The 23,330-nt window shown below is 45.9% G+C and overlaps 1 protein-coding gene across 1 annotated transcript in view; it reads right to left on the bottom strand.

Moving 5' to 3' along the window:
- Positions 1-23,330, bottom strand: part of CD109 (CD109 molecule) — a 538,537-nt gene that overhangs the window by 437,732 nt on the left and 77,475 nt on the right. The window contains exon 7 of the mRNA XM_030199046.1: positions 9,125-9,209. Within this exon, the coding sequence (XP_030054906.1) occupies positions 9,125-9,209 (85 nt within the window). The remainder of the gene's footprint in view (positions 1-9,124; positions 9,210-23,330) is intronic.

Here is a 23,330-nt window from a genome sequence, read left to right as displayed (position 1 = left end):
GAGAGGCAATCTGTAGAGCATTTTGGTGAAAGGCAAAAACCAGAACAAAACCATAACACTTTCTTGCTTTTAGAGTGCTGCCAGTGTACCCCTTAGCTAATCTGTGATTTTCTATTACTTGGTTTGATTGATACTAATCTGTATCAATTGATACTAATCTGTATCAATCTGGTTTGATTGATACTAATCTGTAATCTTTTCTTAATATGGCCTTGATAATCTGCTGACTTTACCTCCATTTATCTTTTAAAGATTAAAAAAAAAATCCCTTTTCACTTGCAGGGGTTTTGAATGTTATCCGAGAAGAGAGCAAGGTTGTTGTAATGCAACTGCGGACAAGTGACCTGGCTAATAATAGCAAGTTTAAGATACAGAGAGCATTCCAGAAACTTGGGGAGGGACTAAGTCTTTGCTTCAGACTGCAGCTTTTTCTGAAGTAATTCCTACATGAGGGAAGAGAGAGGAAAGACTACGTAAAACAGAGTAATGTACATTTGTCCTTTAGATTGTAAGCTCCTTTGAGCAGGGACTGTCCTTCAACGTTAAATTGTACAGCGCTGCGTAACCCTAGTAGCGCTTTAGAAATGTCAAGTAGTAATAGTAGTAGTAAGTGGCTTGAATCTTGGTGTAAAGAAGGTTTTAGATGCATAGGAGGATGAGGTAATATGTGGAAAAAAATGACAGGCTGTACTGTAATGATGGGCTACATCTTTCTGCGACAGGAAAAAGGATCCTTGGGGACAAATTCAGACAGTATGTTTCTAGATATTTAAACTAGAGGGAATTCAGAAAGTCACCCGCAGAAAAAAACATGATGGCTGAGGGAAAGGTCATGCTGATATAGAAAACCATTCAAACTTATTTAGCACATGGAAAGCAATGAGCACAAATGCTTGTAGTCTGAGTAAAAAGGTTCAACATCTGCAAGCCCTGATGTTTGAGGAAAAGTTGGATATTGTTGCTATTACAGAGACATGGTTCAATCATTCCCATGAATGGGATGTGACCAAAGCGGGCTACAATCTTTTTAGGAAGGATACGGAGGGCCAAGGAGGTAGAGGAGTGGCACTGTATGTGAAAAACAATATCAGATAGACTGAAATGCGGGGAACCTGAGGAAATAAAAAAGCTATTTGGATTGTCTTGGAAAGAGATGGAGCCTGTATTCACATGGGCATTATCAACAGACCTCCTGCACAAACGAAGAAGCTGGACAAGGATATGATAGAAGGTATTCAAAAGCTTGGTATGAAAGGGGAGGTGCTATTGTTAGGAGATTTCAACTTGCCTGATGTGGATTGGAATGTCCCATTGGCAGAATCGGAAAGAAGTACAGAGATTGTGGATGTCTGTCAAAGTGCCTTGCTCAGACAAATGGTGACAGGACCCATGAGGAAAGGATCGATGCTGGATCTAGTGCTCACAAATTGTGGAAGTATTTCCAATGTCCATTTGGATGCCCACCTACATAATAGTGATCATGACACAATATGGTTTGATATAAGAGCACTGACATTGGAACCTCTTGAAAAATAAACATCGTGCCGATATCTCTGCTGTCCAAAAACACAGAGAAAATCAACAACCACACACAAAATCAGCAGCAGAGCACAAGAGTCACAAGAGTCAGTGGAGCACAAGGAATAAGTCACCAGGATGACTGTGTATACAGCTACTAATAAAGGGACTGTAATAAAACAGCTGTATACATAGTCTCAGTCGAACCCATATGCATATACACAGTTCCAAAGAAACAAAAAGAAAAGGAGACAGACCAATGTAGTTCCAACACGGTATATTAACAGTTGATCAACTTAAACCATTAGCAAGATGACGCGACAGAGTCCTGCGTTTTGGCGCATCATGTGCCTGCCTCAGGAGTAAAAAAAAAATCTCTACAAAATAGCATAACACAAACATAAGTTAAATATAAAAGTAAAAAACATGTATAAAACCATAGATTGTTGCATACAATGCAAATGCAATATGAGAAAAAAATTCAATCGTTAAAAACAATATAATGATTTATAGTAAATACAAGATTGTTATTTCCACCGAAAAGTATTTGTTTAACATGTTCGCTTTATCCTCATCACTCTCCACATAGCCATGTTCAGCTTCTTTCAGTCTACCAATTCCAATCCTCCTCCCCCAATATATCTGAAAAAGGTCTTGTCATCTCTCAACCTCTTTAGCCATTTTTCTTCTGCCCGTGCTTTCACTAGCTGTATTTCTCTCTTCGCTTCTTTGAGTTTAATCCGATAATCTTGCCTGTGATCCTCTTGGTGCAGGTTGACCATCGTCCTCTGGCTTCACTCCTTCGATCAGAAGATGATTCACGGTCCTCCTTATCTGGCATCTGCTATCTCACAACATAACTTACCAGATTTTATAAGCCATATCACTCCCAAGGCTCGGAACCATTTACAACAATGTAAAGAAGAAACATAATATGCATTATACAATTGAAAAACAACCATATTGTAGATTACGAGTGGCACTTGAGTAGTACTGAGAGAAAACCCAAGATTTAAATAATTTCTGAAACCTTAAATAATTAGTTTTGATCTGAATTTCGGAAAGCAGAGTATTCCAAATAGAAATCACAATAAATGGAAAAAAAAATCTTAGTGGCAGAAACTAATCTAGGTCTGAAAAAAGAAGGAGATTGGAGTTTGTTAGCATGCAGCAGCCCAGTAGTACTTTTAAGAGGTTGAAGAACAATTAAAGAAGAAAGATATTGTGGAAAGAAACAATTCATGATCTTAAAAAACAAACATAAAACCTTAAAGTGAATCCTGGCCTGAACAGGCAACCAGTGAAGAATCTGAAACATTTGGATTTAGAAAAAATTACACACGAAGCGATGTTCTGTAGCAATTGGATTTTAGTCACAGATTTAGATGACACACCCAAGTGATGAGAATTGCAATAATCAATTCTAGAAAAAAAAAATTTAAATCAGAGTTTGAACTAATTTTTACAAATTGTGTAATGAAAAATAAGAATGTACAAGACACAGAAATAATCTAAGCTTTAGAAAAACGGAAGTAGTTAATTTCTTAACACAGGTGTCTCCATTCAGATCAAGTTCAATCCAAACACTTAGACTTTTCAATGCTTTCTGAAGTTGGATCACTTACCTCCTAATGTGGGATTTGAAGAAGGAAATGGTAAAGATTTACCATTGCCCCAACATTAGAGTCTTTTCTGTATTAAGCTTAAATCAATTGTCAAACATCCATCTAGATACAGTAGATGTGACTAGAAAAATAATCTGAACATTGTCTGCATAAATAAAGACAGACAAATTCATAGACGTGAACAGCTCCCCTAAAAAACTATTAAATATAGGGGACAGCCAGGTTTCCAGAAGGAGGAGCTCTCATTATTAATAGTCACTTTGGTTTTCTTATTTCTTCAAATATAGAAAATGCAATCATACACTCCACCAGCAAGACCAATTTGACTCAATCTAAATAATAATAAATCATGGTCAACCACATCAAAGGCAGCTGATAAATTCAACTACATGAGAACAGAATGAATACCCTTACTAACTAGCACTGCAGGTTTCTGTACTGTAATATGTTCTAAATCTAGGTTTATGACAAATCGAGTATATCAAATAAATCCAAATATTCCTGAAGTTGAGACCTTACAGTAGATTCAGATATCTTGGCCAAGAAATGAATATTTGCAATAGGTCTGTAGTTCGAGCAATCAGATGAAGACTTGAGTCGATCTTTAGAAAAAGAATTATAGAACTTATACTGGCTGAATAATAGCCCAGATGTAGCATCAAATTGACCAGAAACAACAGCCAGGAGATTCCCTCATTTGGGAGATGCTTCAACAAAGAAGCCAGACAAGGGTCCAAGTAACAGTAACCTTTACTAAAGCAGGTGATGGCCTTACCTATCTGATTCAAATTAACTTCCTTAAAATTGTGACGATATTTATCAAGAGACATCACATCATTAGAGTTTGAACTGGGTACATCTAAATACTCAATAAATTATGTAGAGAAAAACTGAGACCTAATATCAGCAATCTTTTTTCAAAAAAAATGTGCAAGCTCCAACAAGAGGCCAGTCAACGATTCACTGAAGCATTCCAACAAAAGGTCAGTCCATCCCCATTTGAAGTCTCTTAAATTCCAAGAGGGAGAGATTAAGCTCTAATTCTTTTGGCTTACCTGCTGTTGGGTCCTTATTTGGGTCCCTTTTCCCAGTTATGGTGAGTCTGGGATCCCCAGTAATTACTCACTTTTTGGTCCTCTAAAGTCTCTGCTTTAATTTTGCCGAGCGATTAAGTAAATTTCATCAGCATTTAACAGGACAATTCATCTTACTTGTCACCCTAAAAGGAGCAAGTTCCATTGCTTCTTAGATGTCACAACATCTTTTTGATCCCTGACACTGGTGCTTTGCACCAAAACACAGACTGTGTCAGGTCACCAAGGGAAGAATTGACGTTCAAGTTATATGATTAAAGAAATTGTGTCCCGATTTTGAAGGCGCCTGGTGCTTCTTTTTGCTATTTGGGTTTTATTTTTCTAATCATCTTGTTCTGTCTCTAGTTCTGCTTCCCTCTCTCTGAACTCTGTTTTCAGGGCCTCCTGTCTATTCATTATTTCTTTTCTTTTCCTTTATTCTTCAGTCCCTGCCCTATATCCATCTTTCAAGTCCAACTTTCTTCAATTTTTCTGCCTCCTTCTAAAATCTATCTAGTTTCCAGTTCTTCCCTTTCCCTCCATCCATGGAAAGCATCTCCTCCCTTCCCTTCTGTTCCATGACATCTATGTACATTTTGTAGGAATATGTGAAAGACAAGTGCTGCATGCATTAACTGTCAACAATTCTATGAGCTATGATGTCATTGGATATAGTGTAATGTCTTGTGGGTGTGTCTGAGTCACTCTAGTTGCTCTGTGAGTGAGTCAGTCTGTGTCAGCATAAGATGGTGTTAGCAATCTCTCTTCAAGCTGTATGATAACCAACTGACAGAATTTTGTATTCAGTAGTTTTACCATGTCTACTGCAAGTATGATGTAAATAGTTATCTGAAGAAACTGTAAGTAAACATCATTTTTGTTTGGAAGTTAAAGAAGAGAGAGTAATTTAAATTTTTTTTTATTCAAGAGTCTGTGTGAGAGAGAGAGAGAGAGAGAGAGAGAGAGAGAGAACAAAAAAAATGGGAGTTAACACTTCTAAAGCTCTGCTGCATATGGGCTAAATCTGCTGAAGTAAAAGTCTATTTTTCCATTTCTCCCCATCACATTTTCCCTCTCTTCCCTTCTCCTACTCGCTTGTTCATGTCCACCATCTCCCTTTTTTTTTTACTTCTTTCTTCCATCCCTCATTTCCAACATCTGTCCCTCTCTTCCCCTGCCTTCCAGCATCTTCCCCTACCATCCAGAATTGTTCCTCACTCTCCATTCACCATCAACCCATCTCTCTCTCTTCCCCTACCATCAACCCTCTGTCTCTTCCGCTGCCATCCAGTATCACCCATCTCTTCCCTCTCACACACCATCACCATCCAGCATTGTCCCATCTCTCAGTCCCACCACCCAACCATCTAGCATCATTGCATCTCTCCTCCATTCCCCACCACAAAAACAAAACCATCATCCTCATTGCCACATTTCTGTCTCCCCCACCCCAACTTTCTAATATTGCCTCATCTCCTCCTATATCCTGCAATGCCCCATCTCCCATCTTAAACTGTCCCCATCCACCCTCCATATTCTACATTGCTACATATCCCCCCTACCCATATTCTGTACTGCTCCATCTCTCTGCACCCTCCATATCATACTACTACTAAACATTTCTAGAGCGCTACTAGGGTTACGCAGCGCTGTACAAAATAAACAAAGAAGGACGGTCCCTGCTCAAAGGAGCTTACAATCTAAGTAACAAATGTCAAGTTGGGCAGTCTAGGTTTCCTGGGCAGAGGTGTAGAGGTTAGGTGCCGAAGGCGACATTGAAGAGGTGGGATTTAAGCAGAGATTTGAAGATGGGCAGGGAGAGGGCCTGGCGTATGGGCTCGGGGAGTTTGTTCCATGCGTGGGGTGAGGCGAGGGAAAAAGGGCGGAGTCTGGAGTTGGCGGTGGTGGAGAAGGGTACTGAAAGGAGGGATTTGTTTTGAGAGCGGAGGGTACGGGTAGGAACGTAAGGGGAGATGAGGGTTGAGAGGTAAGGAGGGGCTGCAGATCGAGTACATTTGTAGGTTAGTAGCAGAAGCTTGAATTGAATGCGGTACCTGATCGGAAGCCAATGAAGTGACTTGAGGAGAGGGGTGGTATGAGTGTATCAGTTCAGGCGGAAGATAAGACGTGCGGCAGAGTTCTGAACGGACTGAAGGGGGGATAGGTGGCTAAGTGGGAGACCAGTGAGGAGCAGGTTGCAGTAGTCAAGGTGAGAGGTAACGAGGGAGTGGATGAGAGTTCGGGTGGTGTGCTCAGAGAGGAAAGGGCAGATTTTGCTAATGTTATACAGGTCTTGGCTATCTGCTGGATATGCGCAGAGAAGGAGAGGGAGGAGTCGAAGATGACACCGAGGTTGCGGGCAGAAGAGACGGGGACAATGAGGGTGTTGTCAACCGAAATAGAGAGTGGAGGTAGAGGAGAAGTGGGTTTGGGTGGGAAGACAAGAAGTTCGGTCTTGGCCATGTTCAGTTTCAGGTGGCGGTTGGACATCCAGGCAGCAATGTCGGATAAGCAGGCCGATACTTTGACCTGGGTTTCCGCAGTGATGTCAGGTGTGGAGAGATAAAGCTGGGTGTCGTCAGCATAAAGGTGATACTGGAAGCCATGAGATGAGATCAGGGAGCCCAGGGAAGAGGTGTAGATGGAGAAAAGAAGGGGTCCAAGGACAGAACCCTGAGGGACTCCAACAGAGAGCGGGATAGGGGTGGAGGAAGAACCATGAGAGTGTACTCTGAAGGTACGATGGGAGAGATAAGAGGAGAACCAGGAGAGGACAGAGCCCTGGAACCCAAAAGAGGACAGTGTGTCCAGAAGTAAGTTGTGATTGACAGTGTCAAAGGCGGCGGATAGGTCAAGGAGAATGAGGATGGAGTAATGACCTTTGGATTTGGCGAGGAACAGGTCATTACAGACTTTGGATAATGCCGTTTCTGTCGAGTGAAGTGGGCGAAAGCCAGATTGAAGCGGATCGAGGATGGTATGAGAGGCGAGAAAATCAATGCAACGGCTGTGAACGGCGCGTTCAAGTATTTTGGAGAGGAAGGGTAGGAGGGAGATGGGGCGGTAGTTGGAGGGACAGGTAGGGTCAAGTGAAGGTTTTTTGAGGAGAGGTGTGACAACAGCATGCTTGAAGGTGTCGGGAACAGTTGCGGTGGAGAGAGAGAGGTTGAGGATATGACAGATGGGAGGGGTGATAGTAGGAGAGATGGTGACAAGTAAGTTGGTGGGAATGGGGTCTGAGGAACAGGTGGTGCTTTTCGAGGAGGAGAGAAGATGGGCGGTTTCCTCTTCGGTGATATCAGGAAAAGAGGAGAAGGAGGCATGGGGTGATTGGTTGAGTGGGTGATTGGTTGAGTGGGTGATAGGATGAAGATGGGCAGTTTCCTCTTCGGTGATATCAGGAAAAGAGGAGAAGGAGGCATGGGGTGATTGGTTGAGTGGGTGATTGCCCCACCTTTTCCTCTCCCCAGAGTCTGCACTTCTCTGTCTCTCCTCACCTCCCATATCTTGCATTGCCCCGTCTTGTCTTCCTGTCCTCTCCCCTTTCTGCTCTCACTCATTTTACGTGATCTGAAGCTCTTGTGTCAGTCCACTGCTTCTGTCTTCCCCCTGGCTGTGGCAGCAGCAGCAAGCAAAAGGCAGGTGCAGGGAAGGTCCCCTCTGCATGTTGTTGCTGGCTCTTCCAGACCCATAAACAGGAAGTTACATCATGTCGCAGTGAAAACAAGCAGCAAACCAATGCAGGAGCTTCAGACCACTTAAATTAGTGAGCCAACAGGAAGAGGAGAAAAACAGCCAGATGGGGCAAAGCTGGCTATGGGAGAGGATTTCATTCTCCACCTGGGCGTAGGTTCTTTATGGAATTCAGTGCTAGAACCACTGAGCAAGAGGAGGGGTGACAGAGCCATGCGTTGTGCTAAAAATGTTTAATTCAGGTTAAACATTTAATGCATTAACCATGCTATTAACACATTAAATGTGCAGCCCTAGTTGAAAGATCTACATTTATGTTTCAACATTTTTTATTGATGACATCTCATAACAAGAGAACTCAGTAAACAACCAAGAAAGGTTGTGGGTACATAACAAACATAGGTGAAAACTGTCAAACTTTTATGTTACACCCTATTCTCTACCCTCCCCCAAGTACCCCCTCCCAAACATTAGCTTAACACAAAAAACTAACATACCCAAACAACTAAGGCAATCCAATTAAAGGCACAGCAGGTACAAAACTTCAGGATATCGGTAATTCTTAATGCTGTAACTGTGTATTGCTTATGTTTGACTTATTCTTGCTGTACACTGCTTTGAGTAAACTCCTTCAAAAAGGCAGTAAATAAATCCTAAAACATAAATAAAATAAATAAATAAATACCCCCCCCCCCTTCTGCACCCTAGCCTCCTACTATCCCACATTTAAATCTAACCCCGTACTCCCCAAGCAAATCTCCACCATAGGAATCTATGGGCCTATACTCTTGTAACCCCAGACCCCTCTCATTGAAGATCCAACATTAACACTTCCCTCAAAGCCCCCCCCCCCCCCCCAAACAAAAAAAAATAGACAGTCTTGGTAGTGTCCCACCATGGAGGCATAAATAACCCTAGCATACAAATAACTGCTCAGCAAGCTATACCCTCTCAGACTTAGAACATTCTGATAGGCAGTCCATACCAGTAAAAATTTTTGAAAGATTTACATTTTTGCCATAGAAGTATTATTTTAATTAGCATTTTTATAAAACTAAAACAAATTTCTTACAGAGAAAGCGATTCACATGTAAAAGCTATGCAGAAGAGCAAAGAATAACAGCTGATACTACAAATAAATGTAACATGAAAAATGAGCACCGGACATCATGAAATCAGAAAGCCTTCCAATTATCCTACGATGTAAATGCTTACTTTGCAGTGATAACACCAGTTAGCTCCTTTTCTGTCAGAGAATGATGTGACGACATTTTTACAGCAACTTCAAATTTTGGCAATACTAAAAACAAGTTTAATAAAAATGTAATTAAACATGTGTCATTCATTTCCACAAGAGAATCAAAAAAGCCATTCCAAGAGCTCACACATCAGTGGTGACCAATGACCATTTGACATCAAACTAAAGAAACTAAAACCAGATTCATTGTAGCAATACTCTCATGGTTCCCACATCTAGCTATTTAACTGGTATTCAGTAACCAGGTACTGTGTAAAGCTGAATTGTCAATCTTGCATATTTGGATGTGCACTTTATTTATATAAATATTACACATGCCCAACATCAAAGCAATCAGGGCATATTGCAGAGATGCCCAAGTCTCACTCATTAGAACTGAGTCACACTCATTTAAAGGCTCTCTCACTCTCACATTCTGTATCCCATTTCTCACTCATTAGAACTTCAGTACCAGTGCTCTGGATCTTGATCACTGCTTTCATGAAAGGGTACACAACCAACCACCCAGCACCTGACAATATTTAAATATAGGATATCCTGCTTCAGAAACTTCGGCAGTGACTCTTCACACAGGGATGTCACCCTGTGACTCACTGATATCATCACTGGTCATTTCAACTACTAATGCATTTAAATGAGCTTAATATTTAAACACTAAAAAAAAAAGTTACTTAGCTTAATTTCTAGCAGTTTGCTGAACCATTTAAGGACTCTTGCCAACATGGGCCATGTTTTGGCAAGCTGTGTCAGGGCTTGGTTCTATATAAAAAGCAAAAACACTAAGTATACCACTTTCTCAACCACTATAAACTTGCAAATGGATACTCCAATAGTAAAAATCTTACCTACCTTTCTTCTGCTCACTCTTATTCATCAAATATGGTGCCTGTACTGCAACACTGAACTTTAAACAGGTCATAAGACCCGCCAACCAATCACAGGAGACTTTCACAATGAAAGATGACCAATCCACCTCAAGGTTCAAACCCCCCTCCCCCCAGGTATGTTACCTCCCTCCCACCCTCTCTTGATTATACCTATGTCTCCATCTGATATCAGATATCACATTCCCCTTCTGTACCCAATGAGAAACTAATGGAGCCTTCATTATTTTACATGTGATTCAAGATTTGTGCTCTCTAAGGCTTAAGTTAATGGGTCTACCAAAGCTACCTACAGTGGGGGAAATAAGTATTTGATCCCTTGCTGATTTTGTAAGTTTGCCCACTGACAAAGACATGAGCAGCCCATAATTGAAGGGTAGGTTATTGGTAACAGTGAGAGATAGCACATCACAAATTAAATCCGGAAAATCACATTGTGGAAAGTATATGAATTTATTTGCATTCTGCAGAGGGAAATAAGTATTTAATCCCTCTGGCAAACAAGACCTAATACTTGGTGGCAAAACCCTTGTTGGCAAGCACAGCGGTCAGACGTCTTCTGTAGTTGATGATGAGGTTTGCACACATGTCAGGAGGAATTTTGGTCCACTCCTCTTTACAGATCATCTCTAAATCATTAAGAGTTCTGGGCTGTCGCTTGGCAACTCGCAGCTTCAGCTCCCTCCATAAGTTTTCAATGGGATTAAGGTCTGGTGACTGGCTAGGCCACTCCATGACCCTAATGTGCTTCTTCCTGAGCCACTCCTTTGTTGCCTTGGCTGTATGTTTTGGGTCATTGTCGTGCTGGAAGACCCAGCCACGACCCATTTTTAAGGCCCTGGCGGAGGGAAGGAGGTTGTCACTCAGAATTGTACGGTACATGGCCCCATCCATTCTCCCATTGATGCGGTGAAGTAGTCCTGTGCCCTTAGCAGAGAAACACCCCCAAAACATAACATTTCCACCTCCATGCTTGACAGTGGGGACGGTGTTCTTTGGGTCATAGGCAGCATTTCTCTTCCTCCAAACACGGCGAGTTGAGTTCATGCCAAAGAGCTCAATTTTTGTCTCATCTGACCACAGCACCTTCTCCCAATCACTCTCGGCATCATCCAGGTGTTCACTGGCAAACTTCAGACGGGCCGTCACATGTGCCTTCCGGAGCAGGGGGACCTTGCGGGCACTGCAGGATTGCAATCCGTTATGTCGTAATGTGTTACCAATGGTTTTCGTGGTGACAGTGGTCCCAGCTGCCTTGAGATCATTGACAAGTTCCCCCCTTGTAGTTGTAGGCTGATTTCTAACCTTCCTCATGATCAAGGATACCCCACGAGGTGAGATTTTGCGTGGAGCCCCAGATCTTTGTCGATTGACAGTCATTTTGTACTTCTTCCATTTTCTTACTATGGCACCAACAGTTGTCTCCTTCTCGCCCAGCGTCTTACTGATGGTTTTGTAGCCCATTCCAGCCTTGTGCAGGTGTATGATCTTGTCCCTGACATCCTTAGACAGCTCCTTGCTCTTGGCCATTTTGTAGAGGTTAGAGTCTGACTGATTCACTGAGTCTGTGGACAGGTGTCTTTCATACAGGTGACCATTGCCGACAGCTGTCTGTCATGCAGGTAACGAGTTGATTTGGAGCATCTACCTGGTCTGTAGGGGCCAGATCTCTTACTGGTTGGTGGGGGATCAAATACTTATTTCCCTCTGCAGAATGCAAATAAATTCATATACTTTCCACAATGTGATTTTCCGGATTTAATTTGTGATGTGCTATCTCTCACTGTTACCAATAACCTACCCTTCAATTATGGGCTGCTCATGTCTTTGTCAGTGGGCAAACTTACAAAATCAGCAAGGGATCAAATACTTATTTCCCCCACTGTATATATAATAAATCACATGGGCATATAGTAGAGGTGTATACTGTAGAAGCTATGTCTCAATTACAGGATAAGGAAATGTATCAAATTGGATAAGGATCCTCTGTAACAATTACAAGAAGTTATTAAAGATCGCATTGGCCAAGCATTCATGTTAAATTATGTTGATTATGAAAGAAATGGGTTTTTTTATGCAGGCAATTTCCACACACTCCCAGGATTTACTTTGTTCCTAAAATATAAAAAAAAGTGTTCATTCTCCACCTGGATATCCTAGTTTCTTTAAGAAATTCAGTGCTAGAAATGTTGAGCAAGTTTGTAGACATCTCATTAAAACCTCTAGTTGAACAAGTGCCTTCTTGCAAACAAGATACTACAACATTTTTGAAAGAGGTACAGAATATACAATTAACTGCTCGTACGACCTTTATGTCACTGGATGTCAATTGTCTGTACACCCAAATTTCACAGAAGGAAGCTTTAAAAATAATTTATGAGGGATTGTAGAGTGATGCACTTGGGGTGCAGAAACCCAAGAGAGAGATACCGGATAGGAAGGGAGAGATTAGTAAGCTCGACTCAGGAGAGAGACCTTGGGGTGTTGGTGTCTGAGGATCTAAAGGTGAAGAAACAATGCGACAAGGCGACGGCTGTGCCCAGAAGGATGCTAGGCTGCGTAGAGAGGGGCATAACCAGCAGAAGAAAGGAGGTGTTGATGCCCCTTTACAAGTCATTGGCAAGGCCCCACTTGGAGTATTGTGTTCAGTTTTGGAGGCCGTATCTTGCTAAAGATGTAAAAGACTGAAAGCGGTGCAAAGAAAAACTACAAAAGTGTTATGGGATTTGCATTGCAAACTGTACGAGGAGAGACTTGCTGACCTGAACACGTATACCTTGGAGGAAAGGAGAAACAGGGATGGCATGATACAGACATTCAAATATTTGAAAGGTATTAATCCACAAATGAACCTTTTCCGGAGACGGGAAGGCGGTAGAACTAGAGGACATGCATTGAGGTTGAAGGAGGGCAGACTCAGGACTAATGTCAGAAAGTATTTTTTCAAGGAGAGGATGGTGGATATGTGGAATGCCCTCCCGCAGGAGGTGGTCGAGATGAAAACGGTAATGGAATTCAAACATGTGTGCGATAAACACAAAGGAATCCTGTTTAGAAGAAATGGTTCCATGAAATCTTACCGGAGATTGGGTGGCAACGCCAATAATTGGGAAAAAAACGGGAACTGGGCAGACTTCTACGGTCTACGCCCTGATCGTGACTGAATAGATAGGTATGGGCTGGAGTGTAAATTTTAAGGGGCTTCGACGTTAGCTTCAGAACTTAGTACAAGAACAGTAACATATAGTAACATAGTAGATGACAGCAGAAAAAGACCTGCACGGTCCATCCAGTCTGCCCAACAAGACAAACTCATATGTGTATACCTTACCTTGATTTGTACCTGCCTTATTCAGGGCACAGACCGTACAAGTCTGCCCAACAGTACTTCCCGCCTCCCAACCACCAGTCCCGCCTCCCATCACCGGCTCTGGCACAGACCGTATAAGTCTGCCCTCCACTATCCTCGCCTCCCAACCACCAACCCCTCTTCCCCCCACCTGCTCCGCCACCCAATTTCGGCTAAGCTTCAGAGGATCCCTTCCTTCTGCACAGGATTCCTTTATGCATATCCCATGCATGTTTGAATTCTGTTACCGTTTTCATCTCCACCACCTCCCGCGGGAGGGCATTCCAAGCATCCACCACCCTCTCCGTGAAAAAATACTTCCTGACATCTTTCCTGAGTCTGCCCCCCTTCAACCTCATTTCATGTCCTCTCGTTCTACCACCTTCCCTTCTCCAGAAAAGATTTGTTTGCGGATTAATACCTTTCAAATATTTGAACGCCTGTATCATATCACCCCTGTTCCTCCTTTCCTCCAGGGTATACATGTTCAGGTCAGCAAGTCTCTCTTCATACGTCTTGGAACGCAAATCCCGTACCATTCTCGTAGCTTTTCTTTGCACCGCTTCCATTTTTTAACATCCTTCGCAAGGTACGGTCTCCAAAACTGAACACAATACTCCAGGTGGGGCCTCACCAACGACTTGTACAGGGGCATCAACACTTCCTTTCTTCTGTTGATCACACCTCTCTCTATACAGCCTAGCAACCTTCTCGCTACGGCCACCGCCTTGTCACACTGTTTCGTCGCCTTCAGATCCTCAGATACTATCACACCAAGATCCCTCTCCCCCTCAGTACCTATCAGACTCTCACCGCCTAACACATAAGTCTCTCTTGGGTTTCTACTCCCTAAGTGCATCACTTTGCATTTCTTCACATTGAATTTTAATTGCCAAACCTTAGACCATTCTTCTAGCTTCCGTAGGTCCTTTTTCATGTTTTCCACTCCCTCCGGGGTGTCCACTCTGTTACAGATCTTAGTATCATCCGCAAATAGGCAAACTTTACCTTCTAACTCTTCGGCAATGTCACTCACAAATATATTGAACAGAATCGGCCCCAGCACCGATCCCTGAGGCACTCCACTACTCACCTTTCCCTCCGAGCGAACTCCATTTACCACCACCCTCTGGCTTCTGTCCGTCAACCAGTTCCAAATCCAGTTCATCACTTCGGGACCTATCTTCAGTCCATCGAGTTTATTCAAGAGCCTCCTGTGGGGAACCGTGACAAAAGCTTTGCTAAAATCTAAGTTGATTACGTCTATAGCATGCCGATGATTCATTTCTCCAGTTACCCAATCAAAGAATTCAATGAGATTCGTTTGTCACGATGTCCCTCTGGTAAAACCATGTTGTCTCGGATCTTGCAACTTATTGGCTTCCAGGAAATTCACTATCCTTTCCTTCAGCATCGCTTCCATTACTTTTCCAATAACCAAAGTGAGGCTTACCGGCCTGTAGTTTCCAGCTTCTTCCCTATCACCACTTTTGTGAAGAGGGACCACATCCGCCGTTCTCCAATCCCTCGGAACCTCTCCCGTCTCCAAGGATTTATTAAACAAATCTTTAAGAAGACCCGCCAGAACCTCTCTGAGCTCCCTCAATATTCTGGGGTGGATCCCGTCCGGTCCCATGGCTTTGTCCACTTTTAGCTTTCCAAGTTGTTGATACACACTCTCTATCCACTCCATTCTCAGGTGTACTTTTGCCAGTCTCTCGTGGTCCTTCTCCAGGATTTTCTTCAGTGAAAACAGAACAAAAGTATCTATTTAGCAAATTGGCTTTTTCTTCATCATTATCTACATAGCGTTTTGCTGTATCTTTTAGTCTCACAATTCCCTTTTTAATCATTCTCCTTTCACTAATATACCTGAAGAAATTTTTGTCTCCCCTCCTTACATTTCTAGCCATTTGTTCTTCCGCTTGCGCCTTCGCCAGACGTACCTCTCTCTTGGCTTCTTTCAGTTTCATCCGGTATTCCTCCCCGTGTTCCTCTTCTTGAGATTTTCTATATTTCTGGAACGCTAACTCTTTAGCCTTTATTTTCTCAGCCACTTGCTTGGAGAACCATATCGGTTTCCTTTTTCTCTTGCTTTTATTTACTCTCCTTACATAAAGGTCTGTGGCCCTATTTATTACTTCTTTCAGCCTGGACCACTGTCCTTCCACTTCTTGTACGTCCTCCCAGCCCATCAGCTCCTTCCTCAGGTATTCCCCCATTTTACTAAAGTCAGCACGCTTGAAATCCAGGACTTTGAGTTTAGAGTGGCTGCCCTCCACTTCAGCCGTCATCAAACCAAACCGTTTGATGGTCACTGCTTCCCAGATGTGCACCCACTCGGACATTTGACACACTATCCCCATTTGTGAGCACCAGATCCAGCGTCGCTCCCTCCCTCATGGGTTCCGTCACAATTTATCTAAGCAGAGCACTTTGGAAAGCATCCACGATCTCTCTACTTCTTTCCGATTTGGCAGACGGAACCTTCCAACCTTCATCTGGCAGATTGAAATCTCCCATCAACAGAACCTCTGTTTTCTTTCCTAATTTTTGAATATCTGCGATCAGATCTTTATCTAGTTCCTCTAATTGTGTCGGGGGTCTGTAGACAACACCCACGTGGACAGAGGTTCTATCCTCTCTTTTTAAGGTGATCAATATCGCTTCTTCTTTTCCCCAGGTCCCTGTCATTTCAGTCGCCATGATATAGGGTATGATACATACCTGTAGCAGTTGTTCTCCGAGGACAGCAGGCTGATTGTTCTCACGACTGGGTGACGTCCGCGGCAGCCCCCACCAACCGGAAAGAAGCTTCGCGGGACGGTCGGCACGCAGGGCACGCCCACCGCGCATGCGCGGCCGTCTTCCCGCCCGTGCGCGACCGCTCCCGCCAGTTGAATGACTAGCAAAAAAGATGAAACACACAACTCCAAAGGGGAGGAGGGAGGGTAGGTGAGAACAATCAGCCTGCTGTCCTCGGAGAACAACTGCTACAGGTATGTATCATACCCTTTCTCCGAGGACAAGCAGGCTGCTTGTTCTCACGACTGGGGTATCCCTAGCTCTCAGGCTCACTCAAAACAAGAACCCAGGTCAATTGAACCTCGCAACGGCGAGGGTACAACAGAAATTGACCTACGAAGAACAACTAACTGAGAGTGCAGCCTGACCAGAATAAATTCGGGTCCTGGAGGGTGGAGTTGGATTTACACCCCAAACAGATTCTGCAGCACCGACTGCCCGAACCGACTGTCGCGTCGGGTATCCTGCTGGAGGCAGTAATGAGATGTGAATGTGTGGACAGATGACCACGTCGTAGCCTTGCAGATCTCTTCAATAGTGGCTGACTTCAAGTGGGCCACCGACGCTGCCATGGCTCTGACACTATGAGCCGTGACATGACCCTCAAGAGTCAGCCCAGCCTGGGCGTAAGTGAAGGAAATGCAATCTGCTAGCCAATTGGAGATGGTGCGTTTCCCGACAGCGACCCCTAGCCTGTTAGGGTCGAAAGAAATAAACAATTGGGCGGACTGTCTATTGGGCTGTGTCCGCTCCAAGTAGAAGGCCAATGCTCTCTTGCAGTCCAATGTGTGCAACTGACGTTCAGCAGGGCGGGTATGCGGCCTGGGGAAGAATGTTGGCAAGACAATTGACTGGTTAAGATGGAACTCCGACACCACCTTCGGCAGGAACTTTGGGTGGGTGCGGAGCACTACTCTGTTGTGATGAAATTTGGTATATGGAGCATGAGCTACTAGGGCTTGAAGCTCACTGACCCTACGAGCTGAAGTAACTGCCACCAAGAAAATGACCTTCCAGGTCAAGTACTTCAGATGGCAGGTATTCAGTGGCTCAAAAGGAGGTTTCATCAGCTGGGTGAGGACGACGTTGAGATCCCATGACACAGTAGGAGGCTTGATAGGGGGCTTTGACAAAAGCAAGCCTCTCATGAATCGAACGACTAAAGGCTCTCCAGAGATGGCTTTACCTTCCACACGATAATGGTAAGCACTAATCGCACTAAGGTGATTCCTTACTGAGTTGGTCTTGAGGCCAGACTCTGATAAGTGCAGAAGGTATTCAAGCAGGTTCTGTGCAGGGCAAGAACGAGGTTCTAGGGCCCTGCTCTCACACCACACGACAAACCTCCTCCACTTGAAAAAGTAACTCTTTTTAGTGGAATCCTTCCTAGAGGCAAGCAAGACCCGGGAGACACCCTCAGACAGACCCAACGCAGTGAAGTCTACGCCCTCAACATCCAGGCCGTGAGAGCCAGGGACTGAAGGTTGGGGTGCAGCAACGCTCCGTCGTTCTGCGAGATGAGAGTCGGAAAACACTCCAATCTCCACGGTTCCTCGGAGGACAACTCCAGAAGAAGAGGGAACCAGATCTGACGGGGCCAAAAAGGCGCTATCAGAATCATGGTGCCGCGGTCTTGCTTGAGCTTCAGTAAGGTCTTCCCCACCAAAGGTATGGGAGGATAAGCATACAGGAGGCCGGTCCCCCAATGGAGGAGAAAGGCATCCGACGCTAGCCTGCCGTGTGCCTGAAGTCTGGAACAGAACAGAGGCAGCTTGTGGTTGGTCTGAGAGGCGAAAAGGTCCACCGAGGGGGTGCCCCACACTCGGAAGATCTTGCGTACCACTCTGGCATGGAGCGACCACTTGTGCGGTTGCATGACTCTGCTCAGTCTGTCGGCCAGACTGTTGTTTACGCCTGCCAGGTACGTGGCTTGGAGGAGCATGCCGAACCGACACGCCCAACGCCACATCCCGACGGCCTCCTGGCACAGGGGGCGAGATCCGGTGCCCCCCTGCTTGTTGACGTAATACATTGCAACCTGATTGTCTGTCCGAATTTGGATAATTTGGCAGGACAGCCGATCTCTGAAAGCCTTCAGTGCGTTCCAGATCGCTCGGAGCTCCAGGAGGTTGATCTGCAGACCCTTTTCCTGGAGGGACCACAGACCCTGGGTGTGAAGCCCATCGACATGGGCTCCCCACCCCAGGCGAGATGCATCCGTCGTCAGCACTTTCGTGGGCTGCGGAATTTGGAATGGACGTCCCAGGGTCAAATTGGTCCGTATGGTCCACCAGAGCAGTGAAGTGCGGCAACTGGTGGAGAGGCGGATGACATCTTCTAGATTCCCGGTGGCTTGGAACCACTGGGAAGCTAGGGTCCATTGAGCAGATCTCATGTGAAGACGAGCCATGGGAGTCACATGAACTGTGGAGGCCATATGACCCAGAAGTCTCAACATCTGCCGAGCTGTGATCTGCTGAGACGCTCTGGTCTGCGAAGCCAGGGCCAAGAGATTGGTGGCCCTCGCTTCGGGAAGGTAGGCCTGAGCCGTCTGGGAATTCAGCAGCGCTCCTATGAATTCCAGAGACTGAGTTGGCTGGAGATGGGACTTTGGGTAATTTATCACAAACCCCAGCAGCTCCAGAAGTTGAATAGTGCACCGCAAGCGGCGGCGGTGTCGACAGCCCCGGCGCCGGGCTAGAGCTCGCCGGCGCCACAGTCATCGGCGCCGAGGGCGCAAGCACCCCCGGCGCCGGCACAGCCTGGCGCATCAGCCCTTCCAGGATCCCCGGAAGGATGGCTCTGAGGCACTCGTCCAGGCCCGCTGCCGGGAAAGGCGGTGGGGCCGGTAAGGGTGTCGGTGCCGGAAGCTGCTGGGGGCCAGGAGACGGCACCGAGGTGCCGGAACCCCGACGCGTCGGTACCTCCACAACCGACGGAGACCTCTCCTCTCGACGATGACGCTTCGGCGTCGACTCCTCTTCGGGATGCACCGAGGGCGTCCGGTGACGACGCTTCTTATCCTTTTTTCGATGCACGTCACCGGCGCCGGAGGGCATGGAGGAGGAGGAGGTCGATCCCCCTCGGTCTCGAGGCACCGGGTCAGACAGGGGTCGGTCCCGTGGCTCACGAGCTGAGGGAGTGACCGGGGCCGACTGCCCACGCGGCCTCTCAACCCCACTCTCACCGGCGGACCGGCGGGCCAACGGGACCTGTTCTCCTGGGGTCGCTGCCATCGGTGCCGATGTCTCGGGCATCGATACCGGTACCGAAGAACCGGCCTTCGATACCGATGCCGTCGAGGTCGACGTCGAGGGGCCGGCGCAAGTTCCAAAAAGACGGTCCCGCAGAACTTGCCTCGCAACCTGAGTCCGTTTCCGGAGACCGAGACACAAAGCACACGACTTGAGATTGTGCTCCGGCCCGAGGCACTGGAGGCACCAAGCGTGGGTGTCGGTCTGCGAGATCGGCCGGCCGCAGCGACCACACTTTTTAAATCCACTCGGGACCTTCGAGGACATCGACAGAAAAATCGCGTCGGCGAAGTCAAAGTCGTCAATGGTGGCTAAAATCACACCACGAAAAGATAAACGACCGAGCGACCACTAGGCCGCAATGTGGCGTCCCCGCTGGAAGCGAGGGAAAAGGGGAGCGCGTGCTCCACACGCGCAGAGATTTTCTTTTTTTTTTTTTTTTTAACAAACAAGAAAAAGGAAAACCGAACGGTAATCCGAGCGAAGCGACGATCCGCGTAAATGCGGTCGAAAAATCCGGCGGCTGAAACAGAGAGAGTGGCAGAAGCACAACTCTCTCCAGTCGCGGAAAAAAAGGAACTGGCGGGAGCGGTCGCGCACGGGCGGGAAGACGGCCGCGCATGCGCGGTGGGCGTGCCCTGCGTGCCGACCGTCCCTCGAAGCTTCTTTCCGGTTGGTGGGGGCTGCCGCGGACGTCACCCAGTCGTGAGAACAAGCAGCCTGCTTGTCCTCGGAGAACATTCTTTACATACAGAGCTACTCCTCCACCTTTTCGACCCTCTCTATCCTTCCTAAATAGATTATAGCCTGGTATGTTTGCATCCCATTCATGGGAACCATTGAGCCACATACTGGGCAGACTTCTACGGTCTGTGCCGAGAAAGGCAAGGACAAATCAAACTCGGGTAAACATATAAAGTATCGCATACCATGTAAATGAGTTTATCTTGTTGGGCAGACTGGATGGACCGTGCCGGTCTTTATCTGCCGTCATTTACTATGTTACTATGATTGGAACAACGCCCAGAAAGAACTTCATTTGTGATGAAGTTGGTTAAATTGTGATCACAAAAAATTACTTTTGGTTTCAAGGTGCCTTTTATGAAAAATGACAAGGACTGGCCAAGGGGGGGGGGGGGGGGGGGGGGCTTCATTAGCTCCTTCAGTGGCTACACTGTATGTGGCAATGTTTGAAGCAAAAAAGTTATCCCTGGTCTTGGTTTCAATTTATACATTGTTGGACACAGTTCCTGGATGACATCTTTTTCCGAGGGAAGGTAATGACCAAGATCTGGAATTATTCTTACAGTGAATTAACCATCCTTCACCTCATTTGCAATTCACTATCCAGCTCATTTTCGAAAGAGAAGGACGCCCATCTTTCGACACAAATCGGGAGATGGGTGCCCTTCTCACAAGGCCGCCCAAATCGGCATAATCGAAAGCCGATTTTTTGACACCCTCGATGGCTTTCTGTCGCGGGGATGACAAAAGTTCACGGGGGCGTGTCGGCAGGGTAGCGAAGGCAGGACTGGGGCGGGATTAGGAAATGGGCGTCCTCGGCCGACAATGGAAAAAAGAAGGGCGGCCCTGACTAGCACTTGGCCGACTTTACTTGGTCCATTTTTTTTTCAAGACCAAGCCGTGAAAAGATGCCTGAACTGAGCAGATGACCACAGGAGGGAATCGGGGATGATCTCCCCTTACTCCCCCAGTGATCACTAAACCCCTCCCACCATAAAAGGCAGATTAAAAATACTTTTTTGCCAGCCTCTATGCCAGTCTCAAATGCCATACTCGGGTCCATCGCAGCAATATACAGGTCCCTGGAGCAGTTGTAGTAGGTGCAGTGTACTTCAGGCAGGCAGACCTGGGGGGGGGGGGGGGGTTGGGGGGCTCAGCACCCAAGGGAAGGGTGCTATGCACCTTGGAGCAATTTCTGAAGTCCACTGCAGTGCCCCCTAGGGTGCCCAGTTGGTGTCCTGGCATGTCAGGGGGACCAGTGCACTACAAATGCTGGCTCCTCCCGCAACCAAATGGCTTGGATTTGGCCGTTTTTGAGATGGGCGTCCTTAGTTTCCATTATCTTTTTGGATGTCGATTATTAAGATCAAGCACAAAGATTGAGACAACTTTATATAGAAAAGAGATAGTATGCAATACCTTCCTCCATTTTGATAGTTTTCATCCTTATCAATTTAAAAAAAAAAGTTTGCCAGTTAGTCAATTTCTTTGCATACGTCTAATTTGCTCTACAAGTGATGAATTTGAAAGATATGCTTCTGATCTGTTTTAAAGATTGAGAACGTGGATACCCTAAATCAATAATCAAGCAAGCTTATTACAGAGCCAAATCTGCCCAACGAGAAGAGTTGCTTCATTATCAAAACACTTCTTATAACAAGAGATTGATGGCAGTATTTCTTTATATGCTGCATGTTAACTAAGTGGCATCATCGTTACTCAAGAATTGGGAAGTACTAACTTTACATCAATGTTTTGGGGAGCCGTCCTTTAATTGCTATCAGAAGGGCACTTCAATAAACGAGTAGACTACAAGGACCCAGATAGGTCAGTGGGCCATATGAGCTATGGAAATCATCAGTGGTGCCTAAGTGGAGGAGTGGCCTAGTGGTTAGGGTGGTGGACTTTGCTCCTGGGGAACTAAGGAACTGAGTTCAATTCCCACTTCAGGCACAGGCAGCTCCTTGCGACTCTGGGCAAGTAACTTAACCCTCCATTGCCCCATGTAAGCCGCATTGAGCCTGCCATGAGTGGGAAAGTGCGGGGTACAAATGTAACAACAAAAAAAAAAAGTGGTGCCTTAGTACAGATTCAAGGGCCATCATGGTCATTACTTAAATATCAAAAAACAGTAATGTCCAGATCTGCCACCACATGTGATTCTAGACATGTTGTATATTCAATTTTGTGTCCATGTGAGTTATTATATATAGGTAGGTATAGTAGACCTATTAAGTTAAGACTTATGGAGCAAAAACCTTGAATTGCACGTAAAATAATAAATGCTCTGTTTCTCATTGGGTACAGAAGGGGCATGTGATATCTGATGTCAAGTGGAGAACTATAGCTAAAATGGGAATAGAGTAGGAGGAAGGGAGGTAACAGACTATATTGAATACTAGTAACGAAGGCCCGTTTCAAAACGCAATGAAACGGGTGCTAGCAAGGGTCCCCTCCGTTCCTTCATGTCTCCCTCCCTCCCTCGCGAGCTGCAGACGGCCCTCCCACGGAGTTGTAGACTCCCCCCTCCCTCCGATTAGAACCCTCTCCGTTCGTATTACTGGCTAAACCCCCCCCCCCCCCCAGTGGCGCGATCTGTGGAAAGCACCTTTACCTCTGGAGAAGCTGGCCCGAAGCCTCAGCATTCGTGTGGTGATGGAGGAGAACTTCTTTTCAGGGCTGCGGGGCGTTCCTTGTTGAAGGAGCATCTGTTGACGTGTCTGTGCGTGCGTCTGACATCAGACGCACGCACAGAGACGTCAGATACTCCTTCATGAAGGCATGCCCCGCAGGCGAGAAGAGAAGTTGTCTGGCATTAGGAGAGGTAGGCGAAGGGTTCGGGGGAGTGTTTTCGAAGGGAAGGGTGGTGTGCAGAGGGTCGCGGAGGGGGTGTGTTGGAATCGGAGGAAGGGAGTAAATGTAATTAGAGGCGTGACGGGCGTCAAAGTGGGAGGGATGGAGGGAGTGACATGTGTGTGGGTGGGGGCGGGTGTGTTGATGGCAGCCTGTGTTGCGCCCTCGACGTCATCACGTGACGTCATCACGTTTGACGCGAGGGCGAGGAACAGAGACATGGTGAGTTTCATGGCTTCACCACCATGAACTAACGAACCTTTGAGGGAGTGTG

This window comes from Microcaecilia unicolor, chromosome 3 (assembly GCF_901765095.1).
Source record: "Microcaecilia unicolor chromosome 3, aMicUni1.1, whole genome shotgun sequence".
Lineage (NCBI taxonomy): Eukaryota > Metazoa > Chordata > Amphibia > Gymnophiona > Siphonopidae > Microcaecilia > Microcaecilia unicolor.
This window is presented reverse-complemented; position numbering and strand designations above follow the sequence as displayed.